Below are 15,420 nucleotides of genomic sequence, written 5' to 3' on the forward strand. Positions count from 1 at the left end.
TCGTAGCAGAGGTGCTCCATCCCCCTGATCATCCTTGTGGCCCTCCTCTGGACCCTCTCCATCAGGTCCATGTCCTTCTTATATTGAGGGCTCCAGACCTGCACACAATACTCCAGGTGAGGTCTCACCAGAGCAGAGTAAAGCAGAAGAATCACCTCTCTGGACCTGCTGGCAACGCTTCTTTTGATGCAGCCCAGGATGGGATTGGCCTTCTGGGCTGCAAGTGCCCACTGCCTGCTCATGTCCAGCTTCTCCTCCACCAGCACCCCCAAGTCCCTTTCCTCAGGGCTGCTTTCTAACACCTCACCCCCCAGTCTCTACTGATGGTGATGATTGTTCCAGCCCAGGTGCAGAACCCTGTACTTGCTCTTGTTGAACCTCATGAAGTTCACCTGGGCCCACCTCTCCAGCCTGTCCAGGTCTGTAAGGACTGTAAGGTGATGGCATTTCAATGGAGTACTTATGGCTGTACAATCTTACCTGTGCTTTTTTTTTTTTAATTCTGAGTTACATATTTTACTGAAAGCATAAGGAGAAGAAGGACTATTTAATCATAATTTCTCACACAAACATGTACACGAGCTTACACACACATTTCAAAGCATCCGCACCTGTTCTAAAGTCTTTGACTTGTGCACAATTATACATGGAAAAAAAACCATCAGTATGAAAAATGGCAAACTCCTCAGACATCAGCTCTTTGTATTAGTTCCAACGCTGGTGACAGCAGCCAGTCTGTCCCCCAGTCGGAGCCACTGACCCGGCACCGCCACAGAAGCATGACCTGGATGCCATTGTGTTTTCTGCCCCACCAACAAAACCATCAGCTCAGCTCTAACTGCAACAACCTTTATTATTATCCATGTATGAGAATGGGCAAAATGTAAATTAATAAACAGAACCTAGCTAGATTTTTTACTCACGGACTTTTGCCTAATAATGACATATAATTTCAGACTAAACACAGTGGATCTGGAGATTCATGAGAGAAAGTAAGCATGGACCCCTAACCTATATATTATTTTCTTTTCTCTACAGCAACTTTTCATATTGTGGCCACTTTCCAAGAGCTCAACTTGCCAAATAGGTTGCGCCAAAACCTGGAGACCATGATGCTACTCATGAAAAGTTACCCTAAGCAAGGTAATGACTCCATAATCACTCTATAAACACTGTGAAATGAACCTCACCTCCAAAGTTTACAAATGGAACAAAAGGTTGGAGGAAAAAAAGTAAATGCCAAATGGAAACAATGGCAGAGATCAGAAGAGAATTTATGTCTGCCTTACTTCTGGACCATTGCTACACCTAACTCATACCTCTCCAAACTCAAATGGGAAAAGGGAAAGAGAAAAAGTACCCTTCACAATGAGACATGCTGACATACAAGGTCAGTGTTCTATAAATTCTGAGCTTCAGAGGCAGAACTGCAGGACCAGCAATTTATAGGCAACTCCTGCTGATGTTTCTAATTGCTATAGTAGAGATTATGTGCCTTCTTCACACAGCAGCAGCAGCAGTAAAACCTCTTCCCCATTTCATCTGCTAAAGCTCATCTCGCATGCCTGTTCCTGGGGCTCATTACTGTGCGCTACAGATGTTGCCAGATAACCTTGCAAAAAGAAAAATTAGGCATGAGTCCTGGTCTCATTTGTTTTGAAGAGACAGGACTCCTGCACCTCCTTCAAGCCGCACCTCTCAGTGGGGTGTTCAGCACATCATTGTCCTGGAGTCTGGGCAGGGGGTGAGGGGGTGTTTTCTTATGCATTTCCTCTACAATTATTCTGTTTGCAGGCATGGAAAAAATAGCCTTTTGTTTCTGTCATTTGCCTACTTGTATCTCTGGCAGAGATTGCGCCAGAGATGACCAACATTTATCTTAATGTCCAAGTTAAGGAAAATGTACCCAGTGGCTGCTTCTTTACTGTTTTTAAATAAGTTACACAGTACTTGACTAGACAGTGAGTATGGTACGAACATTTATCAGCTAACGCTGTCACTCCCCCAGTCATCTGGCTCCTTAAAGCTCTTTTCTGGTCAATTATCCCAACTCACCTTCAAATGAGAAACTAATAAACCTCCTAGGAAGACAATTCACTTTTATTTTCCAGAGCATTAAAAATTCTTGACATTTCTTAAAGTGAGGGTCAGGACTGAGAAAATTATTGGAGATAAAACAGCATTATAGATGCCTGCCTTCTGTACACCTGTGATACACACACCTTCAAGCACAGCGAATTGGTCACCTCTTGAGTTGGAATTTCATTACCATCATATTAATTTCGATCAAACAGGCTACGTGGCAATCATACTCCACTGGTTCTGTTTCTCTGATTGCACACCCTCAATATGTGGACTACTGCTATCAATGCTTGTAGGAGAGCTGAACCTGCTCAAAAAAAATCATCTTACAGAAGACTGAAGTTCTGCACAGCTGTGTGAACAGGACTGGGTTCTTCCTTGGCCCAGAAAATTCTCATTAGCTTTGCAAAACTGTATAAATATTGGAATACAAATCACATCTGGACCCTCAAAACCACATACGTTTGTTTTTAGGGTCACAGAGACTTTTATTTTAAGACCAAAGGATCAAAATTATAAAGGAATACATAAACGTAGACTTCCCTTCCAGTCAGTTTTATAGGCAACAGAACATATTGAAATCAGTGATACGAGGAATTCTTCCTTTGTGGAACTGACTAAATGCCAGCATCACCCCTGTATTTTAAAATGATACTACGATCAAGGCAATCTAGGTATTTTTGATTAAGCCAAACCATTAGCAATACTTTCCCTAACGAATTTTTCACAAACGGAACTTCTCCAGAGACACTTTGAAATGAGACATCAAAGTCAGGGTAAAAAAAAAAAAAAAAAAGACACTTTAAAGTGATAATAGGAAACATATAGAAAAACCTACAAAACCCATTTTATTCTGTCTGTGGCTGCCACGTGTCTCACAGCCCCGTGGGTCAGTCAGCACAGCAGATTGTGTCCTGTGTAGGCTTCAGAGAGTAGGAGACAGCTGGAGGATTTTACCTGTCAAAAGAAGGCTTCTCTCCACAATCGAATGCATCCTGTAGCTCCTTGACAAGATTAGCCTGCCCAGGCAGTCGGAAAAGGCCTTCTTCCTTCAGCCCCCGCTGTCGGATAAAATCCACACACTGTTCCACCAGCAGCGGAGCCAGGCGGTGCCCATAGCGCTTCTCGTATCGGACAGTATCTTCCAGCTTCTGGCCAAAAATACCTGCGTGAAAGAGAGAGATGTGGCTTAGCTGAGATTCATAAAAAACATCTGAGGAGCTCCTGTCTTCTATTACAACCCACGCACAATTTAGAGGTCAGTTAAGCGCATGGATGCTTAACCTACCTCTTTCTTCAGAACAAAATTTCACCTTTGATACTCTTGTGGAAATACAGCACTGACATGTTTTACAACAATGCTCAAAAATTATTTAAAATAAAGTACTGTAAATGATTTTTCAGACCGTAAGCACAGAAAACATAGAAATAATACAAATAGGATTTTTTGTCACAAAACTGATTCGAAAGTCTCCATCTTCATCTCCATCTTCTTTGGTTCATGCCTAATTATCTATTACAAAAATAAGTAGTTCCTGTATCAGTTTCAATGGCATATAAACATTACCTTTATACATGGAAGGCAAAAGATTTATAAATATAACTCAGGATTCCGTTGCTACTGAACCAAATTATTAATTAAGTTTTCCCACATAAACAAAGACCATTCCTATAATGAATTACAAATTACATTATCACTGTCTGCTTTAGCAACAACTAATTTTGTACATGAGGAAAGATCCTGACATAAAAGGTGAAATCTGTCAGACAAACTGCAGGAAACCTGCATTAGTACTTAACCACAGAAGAACATGGATTTTTTTGACAGAATTAACTTCACCCCGAATCTGACGATATCACTGCTACCACTGGAAAGACAGCTACTTATCATAAGTCATAACTTATTTTGCCTTTCCCTTTCAAACTGCAGAGCCAGCCATCATAGACGGCATCACAATAATGTTCAGGCATGTTACCTATGATGCAAGCTTTCTCTTGAGGCCACCATTTGTTGAAGAGCATATGGGCTATAGCAAGGTGATTCAATTTCCATATATGCAAGACAATGAACAGTTCTAAGGCAGTCATTATCAGAAACTAAAGACCAAGTTAACTACCTATGTTTGGAAGGCACCTTTTCCAATTACATAGTCTATAAAGTGGTGGGGGGGGAAGGCAGTAAGTCAACTGTGTCCTTTACTAAGCACGCAGTCCCTACTGGTTTAAAAATATTCAACAAGGCCAACAGAGTTATTTTGGTTTGCTTTTTCTAAAGAAAGACCAAGGTTGAGTTATTCAGCTTCTGCTCTTGGCCCAAAAACTTCATTCACTCATAAATTACAATTACATAAACAACTAACCACCAGCTAAGGTAGCGTTCAGATTGAAGCATCCTTCAGGATAACCTTCAATGTGTACATTTTTCCTCCAGCACAAGAAAGATAACTCACACGGCAGCTGCACAGGTGAAAGTTGCCTTGCACGTGCTCCAGGATGTCATGGCAAGCGGGTCACAAGCTCTCAGTGTCCCATACTGAAGGTCTGGGGTTTCTATTTAAGTGCAATTATTTAACAATAGCACATGAAATAACTGGCGAGAATAACTGATGTCCAGCTAAGACATCCAGACAGTAGAGCAGGTCATCTTGAGTGCCATCACAAACCATGTAATGGGCAACCAGGGGATCAGGCCTAGTCAGCACCGGTTTATGAAAGGCAGGTCCTGCCAGATGAACCTGATCTCCTTCTATGACAAGATGACCCGACTATTGGGTGAAGGAAAGGCTGTGGATATTATCTACGTGGACATTCAAGAAGCATTTGACACTGTTCCCCATAGAATTCTAGTGGAAAAACTAGCTGCACATGGCCTGGATGAGCATATGATCTGCTGGATCAAGCACTGGCTGGCTGGACGGTCCCAAAGAGTGGTGCTCAGTGGAGTTAAATCCAGCTGGTGGCTGGTCACAACTGGTGTTCCCCAGGGGTTAGTGTTGGGACCATTTCTGTTTAACATTTTCATTGATGATCTTGATAAGGACACAGAGTGTGTCATCAGTAAGTTCCCAGATGACACCCAGTTAAGCAGGAGTGTTGATCTGCATGAGGACAGGGAGGCTCTACAGAGAGACTTAGATAGGTTGGATCGATGGGCCAATATTAATGCTATGAGCTTCAACAAGACCAAGAGCCAGGTCCTGAACTTGGGCCACGCCAACCCCCTGCATTGGTACAGGCTGGGGGAAGTGTGTCTGGAGCTGCCTGGCAGAAAAGGACCTGGGGGTTCTCATTGACAAGTGGCTGAATATGAGCCAATGAGCCAGCAGTGTGCCCAGGTGGCCAAGAAAGCCAATGGCATCCTGGCTTGGATTAGAAATAGTGTGACCAGCAGAAGTAGGGAGGTGATTGTCCCCCTGTGCTTAGCACTGGTGAGGCCACACCTGGAGTACTGTGTCCAGTTTTGGGCACCTCAATACAAGAGAGATATTGAGGTGCTGGAGCGAGTGCAGAGGAGGGCAACGAAGCTGGTGAAGAGCCTGGAGAATAAATCTTCTGAAGAGCGATTGAAGGAGCTGGGACTGTTTAGTTTGAGGAAGAGGAGGCTGAGGCGAGACCTCATCATCACTCTCCACAACTACTTGAAAGGCCCTTGTAGAGAGGTTGGTGCTGGTCTCTTCTCACGAGCAATTATGATAGAACAAGAGGGAATGGATTCAAACTGCAACAGAGTAGGTTTAGACTGGAAATTAGGAAGAAATTTTTCACAGAAAGAGTAGTCAGAGATTGGAATAGGCTGCCCAGGGAGGTGGTTGAGTCACCATCCTTGAATGAGTTTAAGAGTCATTTAGATGTGGTGTTGGGGGAGTAGGGTTGACGGGTGGACTCGATGATCCCAAGGGTCTTTTCCAACCTGAACAATTCCATGATTCTATGATTCTATTGTGAGATGCAGAGCAGCATGCTGTGTGATTTCCATGGTACCCACGCTTGTGAATGCCAAAAGCAACAGTAGGTAAGGAGACTGAACATCACACAGTGACTTTGTTAGCTCACTCTTTTTCATGTTGTACAAAACCCAAACCCCAACAATTAGCAATTAAAAAAGGAATTTTTGAAATTTCAGAGTGAGTCAAGCTTAGCAGAGTATGGAGTGATGAGGAATATTTGGTGTCCACAAAACTCAGCCTCTTCATGCTGACAGAGGAGTTAAACTATGTTTTCTTAAATCTTACAGACCTTCCCAAACTCCTGAAAACTGCCTATGGGGATGGCAATAGTATGAAATTAATTTGGGTTTCTTGTATTTCTCTGAGTTAACGGTTGCTACTGGTCAACATACAGGAAATCTTCAAGTCCCTCCATTTTCTAGACTCTCCTTCTGAAAGGAGTGGACTTCAGGAGAAAGGTCCACTGAAACTCAGTTAAGGAATCTGTGGTTATGGGAATTTGGGAATTATTATTCCCAAATAATATTCAAGAAGGTTACTGTTCAGTGTCCCCCCAAATTCTCCCTTCTCCTGGCTGAACAAGCCTTGTCCTACTGGCTATATTTCCTTCTTTCCATGCTAACATTCTTTAACCAGTAACGTGCATATTGCAGCTTACGTTTGCAGAGGAAAGAGTAAGTTCTTGAACCTACCAGACTGCTCTGAAACTCTCATTAGTAATGACACTGCTGTCAAAACACATCACTCTCAATTAGTACATTTTTGCCTTTTTTTTTTTTTTTTTTTTTTTTTTTTTTTTTTTCATTTTAGAATTGGCTTTCAAACCATGTCTAAAAGATAATGAATAAAATCAGAATAAGGGTCTTTTTGTGCAGTGGGAGCAACCACCCATATAATTTTTTTAAAATATATATATATTAAATGGATATTACAAACTTGTTTTTGTATTGTATCAGCGAATTACAGGCACTGAACGACGAAAACCTTAGAAAACCTATATCTGAGGAAAAATAAGACCTGATATGATGGAGAACTAACCAGTGTCAAGACAAAAAAATATCAGATTGGAGCCTAAAATTTCCCAGTTCTGGTCCCTTAACTGTAAACAGTGAATTGTTTCTACTACTGACTGCAGTAAGGTTCACTGTAAATTAAGGGACTTTTATTGAGATACTTTACACACGTATAGCTCGGAATGCCTGAAGGAGAGACAGAATAACTACATTAGTTGCCTCAGACTTGACAGGTTGGGTACAGGTCCTACACAATCCTCAGAACAGGGTTGTATTGAGTCTGGCCATGTATATACTTCACAGCCAGAGGTGTAGGTGTGTGCCCCACCATCCTCACCAGATAAAGCCTCCGGGACTTGTCTCCCCATCTACACGAATGGTGACAGTACCATATCTACCTCGCCAGCACAAGGATCTCCACACTTCAGATTTGGGAAGCTGACAGCTAGTGTGGCAATTCTGACAACCGTGTAATAACCTAAGGTTAAGACTTAAGTCTCATGGAAGATCACCACATCACACCCTGAAGTGCTTCTGGAGTCACCATTTACTACACTCTGCGTTCTCCAAATTGTTTGGCTTTAGAATTCATCTTGACAGGTTTGGTTTCAAACACCAGGCCAAATTTCTCCAAAGGAAGTCCTCCCTTCACCCGATGAATGCAGAACACTGCACCAGGCAGCACTTGGCCATGGAAGGAATCAGTCATGATAAGCCTGAATAAATATTGACTTGAAGTTACAGACTTGCTGATACCTTATGGAAAAAGCACTCTGTTGCCAGGAGCAGAAGTGGCAAAAACATGACAACTCTGCTTCCACGTCATCTTGTCATGACTTATACCTTCCATCTTTCTGATGTCTGTTGGGTTTTACACTGTTTTGGAATAAAATGCCCTGTAAGGTGTATCTTCTTCCACCGTCACTTACTAATGCTTATATCCCCTCTTATGTTGCAACTGATGACTACAGAGATACTGCAGATTAATTGTTTATAAAGACTAAGATGTTGACTATTATGAAGCAAAGGCAATGCTGTGACAAATTGTTGTTGCAAACATACAATTACACAGTGGTTGGCAGAGGCAGACAATGGGGAACACTATAAACTACACCTGGTAACTACTAGCATCTTCTTTACAGAAAAGCAAGGAAAAGACAGTCCAAGTTATGGAGACTACAACATAATCAAAACCACAGAGAAAATTTCACATGATGGTTTTTAAAAGTAAATTTCCACTACAGTAACTAAACAAGAACACTTCTGTAGAGAAGGAAATAAAAGCCCTCATAACTCATGTCGTAATCCAAACCCAAGTTCTCCTCTTAAATCTCAATTTCTCTGCAAAAAAAAAAAAAAAAAAAAAAAAAAAGCAGAGATGCACAAGTGCTGACCTGGGATAGGGTTCCAGAGGAGAAACAAACAATCAAACCCAAGAAACCTTGAGACTCAGAATGGCAGCAGCTTGGCTTCCCCGCGGGAATGTACAGGGTTCCAGTTCTGACCAGTCATCAGATTTAATCAGCAGAACTGCTTTTTCGGAGAGGCTCTTAAAAGAGGTCTTTAAAGCTATATCCAATTAGGCCAAGATCACGCATAACATCAAAGAGGAAAATCACATGCTCAGTGAAGGGCATGCCGAGCGGTTACTCATTAACTAGAACATTCCCGTGGCAGAAGTTTTGTAACATTTTGAGAAACTGGATTTCCAAGCCTAACAGATAAAGCCATAAAGCTTAGGAAAGATGCTACAGCGCTATATCCGAGTTCTGTGTATGCCTGCTCAAGAGCTGTGAAAGCACTGTGGTACTTTCAATAAGTACATATTCAGAGCCAGGGTATGTTTTTAAAACCTAAGAATGCTATTAGTCAATGATTTCCTTAGCCGAACGCAGGCAGGGGTCACATCTCAAAGTCTATTGACTCCAAGCTTCTGATTCAGTGAGGAAAAAAAACAAAGGAGCAGGATCTCGGCAGCAGTTCTGCCTCCTTGCTCTGCAAGGAATAGCCCGAAAAAGCCCACCAGCTGCTCTGGCTCCACCACAGCACACGCACCCAGCCAGCCCCAAGGTTTCTGCTTTTCCCAAGCCACCCACTCCGATGGTCGCATGATTTTCAGCCAGCATAAAGCACGGAGGGCTGACGCTTTGACCAGAGGGCTCGTGCCTGTACGTGTGCTCTTCCCGGTGTGCAGCAGAGGATCTCCACCCTTCCAAAGCAAGTTCTGAGTCTGTGGGCTATGCTGAGCAGAAAGGGTCGGTTAAGGTCAAAGGAACTGCTCCCGGCTTAGGATCTGGATGAGAATTTTAAGAGCTCTCAATTCTACATCAATAATCATAGAATCATAGAATCATTGAGGTTGGAAGAGACCCCTGGGATCATCGAGTCCAACCATCTCCCCTACTCTACAAAGTCCTCCCCTACACCATGTCCCTCAGCACTGCATCTAAATGGCCCTTAAACACATCCAGGGATGGTGACTCCACCCCCTCCCTGGGCAGCCTGTTCCAATGCCCGACCACTCTTTCTGTGAAAAATTCTTTCCTAATGTTCAGTCTAAATCTATAATAATAATTCATGGACAGTGGAAGTAACAGGTCAGGTGAATGGCTTTCAGAAGCAGGGCTGGGAACAAAGGTCCTGGGATAACACGAAGAAGTGACTGTCATGGCCACATAAACAGAGTTTTAAATTATTCTTGCTTACCAGCTTTCTGCTCCAGTGTTCTCCAGCACCAAGTGCTGTTTTGAGTCAAAGGCAGGGAGTATTTTCTTCTTCTCTACAGAATTTTGTAATGTACAGGAGAGGAAGAATCCCACCAAAAATAGGGGTGGAAGAATTTTGTTTCCACCCGACTCATTTTGAAGTGCTTTGTGACATGACTTAGTGATGCTTTTTTAAACAGGATCAGGTTGATGGTTGGACTAGATGATATTAAAGGTCCCTTCCAATCTAGACAATTCTATGATTTTCTTCCCTTCATGCCTTCTCCTACAACACAGTGTGATGCCAGCAGTAGATAAGGTACAATAAACTCCTGCCCTGGAGTCTAGCACAGCTGCACACCAGAGGTTACTGCTTAGAAAGAACAAGTCTGAAATAAGAGCAGAACTAGCTACAGGCTGGAAAGGAAAGAAGGCAATTTTAAAAACATCACACAGTTGATCACTGCACCAGTTCTCTGGCTGTAGCCAATGCCATCTCCTCCTCTAAATCTCTGCTCACCCAAATTCACCGTGTTATTCTATGTTGTCACCACTCCACGCCAGCAAAGTTACCCTCAGTTATTGCTTTCTTCACCTACCCCGCGTGAGCTCTCAGGAGGTTCCTGTGATGGTACCGTAGAGTATCTCATCTCCACTGGATTTTAAAGACACCTGGCTCTTGCCTCTGTTCAGCCGCTGACCTCTGAGTACTGACTTCTTCTATGATATGACCTCCAAGCAGGTCCGACATACAATTTTTCACAATGCAGCTTTGATCTGGATGTCCAGGAAGGGTTCTATACCTTGTATCATCAGTGAAGATGATGATGTGCCTCTGCCTAAACATAAAATGTCATGTGGCTTTCCCTGCTGATTTTATTTTCTGAATTGTGTTGCACAGCTTAGAACTAACTGATCTGCTTTATGCAGCTACTGGTTAGGTTTGCAGAAGGCTAGTTTTGCCTTTATTTTTTTTACTTAGGTGTACAATCTGTGAATTAAGTTATAATAATTTGCTATGCCAGTTAGTAAAACAAGTGCAGTTAGCCCAATTTCCCTGTGCAACCAATAGTAAAGGCTTGACTGAAAGTCAAGTTAATGTTTGTTTTTCTGTTGACTTCAGTGGTGCCCAGGGACAGGACAAGAGGAAATGGGCACAAACTTGACTGTAAGAAGTTCCACCTGGACATGAGGAGAACTTCTTCACTTTGAGGATGTCAGAGCCCTGGCAGAGGCTGCCCAGGGAGGTGGTGGAGTCTCCTTCTCTGGAGACATTCAAACCCACCTGGAGACGTTCCTGTGGGACCTGCTCTGGGTGGCCCTGCTTTCGCAGGGGGGTTCGACTACATGATCTCCAGAGGTCCCTTCCAACGCCATGTCATTCTGTGACATGGACCTCGTTAAACATGTTGGACCCAGCATTCTGCAGCTCTGATCTGCCCTTGTCCTGATGCTCTTAACAGAATATATGTATAAGAAAGCAACTGAAACAAATGTGGAGGAAAGCAAATTAGCAGCGTGGCCTCGATCATTCTGTCTTCTGCCTCAAACGCTGCAGCTTCACTTGGAGTTTTAGACACGAAGAGTTGCTGTGTCAGAACACAGAATCACAGAATCTTCTAGGTTGGAAGGGACCTTAAAGATCATCTTGTCCAACCGTCAACCTCACTGACAAAAATAGACACCCACACAACAAATAAGGAGCATCATCACTAAACCAGACCTCCCAGCACTACATCAACCCGGCTTTTGAACACCTCCAGGGATGGGGCCTCAACCACCTCCCTGGGCAGCCCATTCCAATGCCTGAGAACCCTTTCAGTGAAAAAATTTTTCCTAATATCCAGCCTGAACCTCCCCTGGCACAACTTGAGGCCATTTCCTCTTGTCCTGTCGCCTGTGACTTGAGAGAAGAGACCGACCCCCATCTCTCTACACCCTCCTTTCAGGGAGTTGTAGAGAGCAATAAGGTCTCCCCTCAGCCTCCTCTTCTCCAGGCTGAACACCCCCAGCTCCCTCAGCCTCTCCTCATAAGACTTATTCTCCAGACCCCTCACCATCTTTGTCGCCCTTCTCTGGACCCGCTCCAGCACCTCAATGTCTTTTTTATGGTAGGGGGCCCACATGGGGAAAGAATCAACAGCGGAAACTCTTCTCAGAGCAGCTAGGCCTGCACCCCAGGGACAAATCTGCAAAATTATTAGTTAATCCTTTATTCAACTTCCAAACGTTTCTCAAATAGTTAAGTGTATAAACGGGGCACAGACAGCTCCGATTCACACCGACACTCTGAAATGCACTAGCACACGCCACACACATCCGTGTCCTCCTGCCGGGTCTCCAGCAGTGAAGAGAAATGGTGGCTTTGGGAAGGGGGGGCTGCAGGGGGCAAACAGCTTCCAGTGCTGTCTCAGCTGAGGGATGGTAGCTGATGCCTGCAGTGAGTCCCTCACCGGTGATGATCCCTCATTTCAAGACATCACCTTGTCCTCAGAGGCAATGACGCCACTCCACCACGGCTGGGCCTGGTCAGCACAGAGCTGCACGGCCTTGGAAAAGGACAAATGGCAGCGTGGAGGAAGCCCTGTGTAAGATCGTTTCTCACCATTCAGCCCTTTCACTTGGATCTCTCTGTCCAGCACCTTTTTTAAAGCAGCCCGGACATTCCCTCCCCCCACACAAAGTTTTTGTCCTCGTCACAGAAGCAGTTTCTCCCCAGCCATCCCAAGCACTGTGGCACCTTATTACCACCTCTCTCTCAGACGTGCGTCTCCCTGCCAGCACTTCCAAGTGACATATCTGGAAAGCCAGCCCCTTTTTTCGCCCTCCTCTCCCCCAGTACTGCCGTGATCTGATTCAGCAGGAGTATGTGCAATGCAGAAGAAAACTGGCTCTAAACGTCTCTCTGCAGCAGGTGGAAAGGCAAACGCTGGCTGCAGGATGAAGCAGCAATGCAGTGCTTGCAAGAGGAGGGTGCATTACAGGGCTACACACATCAATCCATCCCAAATCTCTGAATCCAAGCACTTAGTCTTCTGCACACATGCACATTTATCAAGTTGCTTTGCTCCGTCTCTCCTCCCCTCTCCTCCCACACAGACCGAATGCAAACCTGAACTCTTTTCCCTTATATTCTGCCAGACGAACAGGCAACTCAGCACCACGAGTCCCATTCCCCCACTGCTCTCGCTGGTTTTTGCTCAGAGGCTCAGCAATAATCTTGTCTCAAGCCATGTCATTCAGGCAGCCCGTTCAAGGGCTATTATGTAGAGGAAACAGCATCAGCTGGCGAGCTACTGAGAAATGCACAAAGAAGTAAATAAATCATTCGTGGAATGTTGGCATCTGCATTGTTTAATACCTTTGTTTCGGCACTCTCCTCTGCCCCTGCACACCCAGCCTCCCTGACTCCTCAGACACCACGGCTTCACGAGCAAAGCAGAACACAGCGACAGAACGGACCTACCTTTACGGAAACTAAAACACCGCTTAATTCTCCTGTAAGTGGTTTTAGGAATGAAAGGAGCTGCTGCTAAGGCACCTGGGCTGCGGACTCCATCAGTTCTGTCTTCAGGCATCATACAGGCCAGAGACCCCAGGTCCCTCCAAAGCTTTCCTTTACCAGCTGCATCCAGACGAGACACCACAACTGCTCATCCTCACTGACTGCTGAGGAGTTTCTATAATAGTGTATTTTCCTCTGGAGCTAGGAGATTTGTGGTCTTCTAGAGCTTGGGTAGGGCTTGAAGTGATTTCAATGTTCTCTTTCCCTGCTTCAATTTTGCTTTGGGGAACAATCTCCTTCCGACTCTCTATTTCCTTTCGTTTCTTTTATTTCCTGCAGCAAGACAACTGTCTATTATGCAATGCCACAACAAAAGAGTTTCAGCAAAAAAGATCTATCTTCCATTCAAACAGAAGTGCCTGCACAGACAGAAGGGGAGAAAGACCTCTTCCTCCCAGCTGGAACAGGGGGCTGAGTGGCAGAGACTCCAATTCCACAGGAAAAGGTCAGCGCTTTGCGGTGTGCAAGGGGAAAGAGAAGAACAATACCAAAAAGGCCACTGAAGAATCCTCCGGGATAAAATACTCCTTGCTGGCTCCCTTTATCTCTGCAACCCAGAAGCAAAAACAACAGCCCCTTTGTCCGAAAGGCTCTCTGTCCATAACATATTCCTTTCAAAAAGGCCTTTTATGCACCCAGCTCCCTGCCTGATGTTCTTAAGGGCTTCTCGCCCGCTTTACTGCCTTCCAACTGCCAGGAGCTGCGGCGGGAGCGGTGCGTCAGGCGCAGCGCATCCGTGTCGGCGGGATGCTGGGGAAGCTGCTGAGGAGTCGGTCGGTGCTTCCAGCCGGAGATGCTCCGCTCCCGGTCCCAGGCCGGGCGACGGCAGCCCCCGGTGCGCAGCAGGTGCCGGGAAGCGATGGAGAGGAGGGAGCTGCTGCCGCAGCGCCGATCCCTCAGCTCCTCCGGGTGACTTTGAGTTGACTTGGGGCGGCTGGCGTGTGCGGCAGCTGGGAAAGCCAGCCGGGCTCCCGCAGGAGGTGCCAGACCTGACGTTGCTGCCCCTGCTAAAACGCTCCTTCCTCTCGCCTCCTCCCTCCCCCTGCCGTTGCCAGCTCTGCAACTAAAGCCCAGGCCTTTCCCTCCTGTAAAAAAATTGCCTTTTCAATCTAATCAGGAGAGGAATTTCGTGCGCAAACAGGCATTACGTGCCCCGGCTCATTTACATGTCTCTTCCCTTTCAGAATTTTTTTCCACAGTCACCGTATTCTGCCGGTGCAAAAAAACAAGCTGTTCCTCATCACCTTAGCAGATTCCCACCTACCGACACCCCGCCCCTCAGCCCCTTTCCAGCACAGGTTAACAAATAACAATTTAATGATATGGTTAATCATTTGCAGAGCTCCATGCTCTGGTACCAGGAGTCCTTTCCCACTGCCAGACGAACTTTAAATATTAGTGGCTCACCAAGGCTCAGACACATCCACTGCGCACACACACACACGCAGGGTTTGCTTACGATGCTTGAAAGAACCAGAAAATTCAAATATGTTAACTCAAAGCAGCACTTGACTTGTATGACACCAGACTATTGTAGTTTACCATCTAGTACCGAAATCTAGGAAGCTGATATAAAACTGGTGTTTTGATTAATTAGCTGTCTGGAATAATTTTGTGTTGCAGGTAATTACTTGTTACTGGCTACTCAACATCAGGTGACTGCAACTTAGTGTAACAGATGAAGAGATTTTTAACTTCAGTGGCTACAGCTCATGAAGGCAAGCTCTTAGACAACTTCAGCCAGAAGTGCCCTTCTCTAGAAGGGTCAGGCTGTTGCAGCAGCTGTAGCAACATCCATGCAGCAAGGGGAAATAAAAATGTGAGTGTGCCTGGCCATACACAATTACGGAACAGTTAATAGAGCTTATTAAGACTTGTTAAAATAGCTCAGACTACCAACTTAAGTAACAAGTGTTTAATAAAATGGGGGACATACTAGGAACACAGTTCTTAATGGTGACACATCCCACAATACTGCTTTTGCCTTCTTATCAGGGTCAAACATTCTGCATGTTCCACCTGTTCTCACGTTTTCCAGAGAATTAACTGCTTGCTTCCCAGTACAAATAACCCCGAGTCAGTGTATTGTGCTCAAGAAATCCAATAGC

The 15,420-nt window shown here is 44.8% G+C and overlaps 1 protein-coding gene across 5 annotated transcripts in view; it reads right to left on the reverse strand.

Moving 5' to 3' along the window:
• ARHGAP24 (Rho GTPase activating protein 24) overlaps nucleotides 1-15,420 on the reverse strand; it is a 241,261-nt gene that overhangs the window by 19,721 nt on the left and 206,120 nt on the right. For 4 of the 5 annotated variants that reach the window (XM_014950098.1, XM_014950100.1, XM_014950101.1 and 1 more), the window contains one exon: nucleotides 3,040-3,247. In XM_014950098.1, coding sequence (XP_014805584.1) covers nucleotides 3,040-3,247 — 208 coding nt within the window. Of the gene's footprint in view, nucleotides 1-3,039; nucleotides 3,248-13,213; nucleotides 14,365-15,420 lie in introns of those variants that run through there. The other variant, XM_014950099.1, reaches the window with a different exon arrangement.

The sequence above is a fragment of the Calidris pugnax genome, unplaced genomic scaffold (assembly GCF_001431845.1).
Source record: "Calidris pugnax isolate Ruff unplaced genomic scaffold, ASM143184v1 scaffold42, whole genome shotgun sequence".
Taxonomy (NCBI): domain Eukaryota; kingdom Metazoa; phylum Chordata; class Aves; order Charadriiformes; family Scolopacidae; genus Calidris; species Calidris pugnax.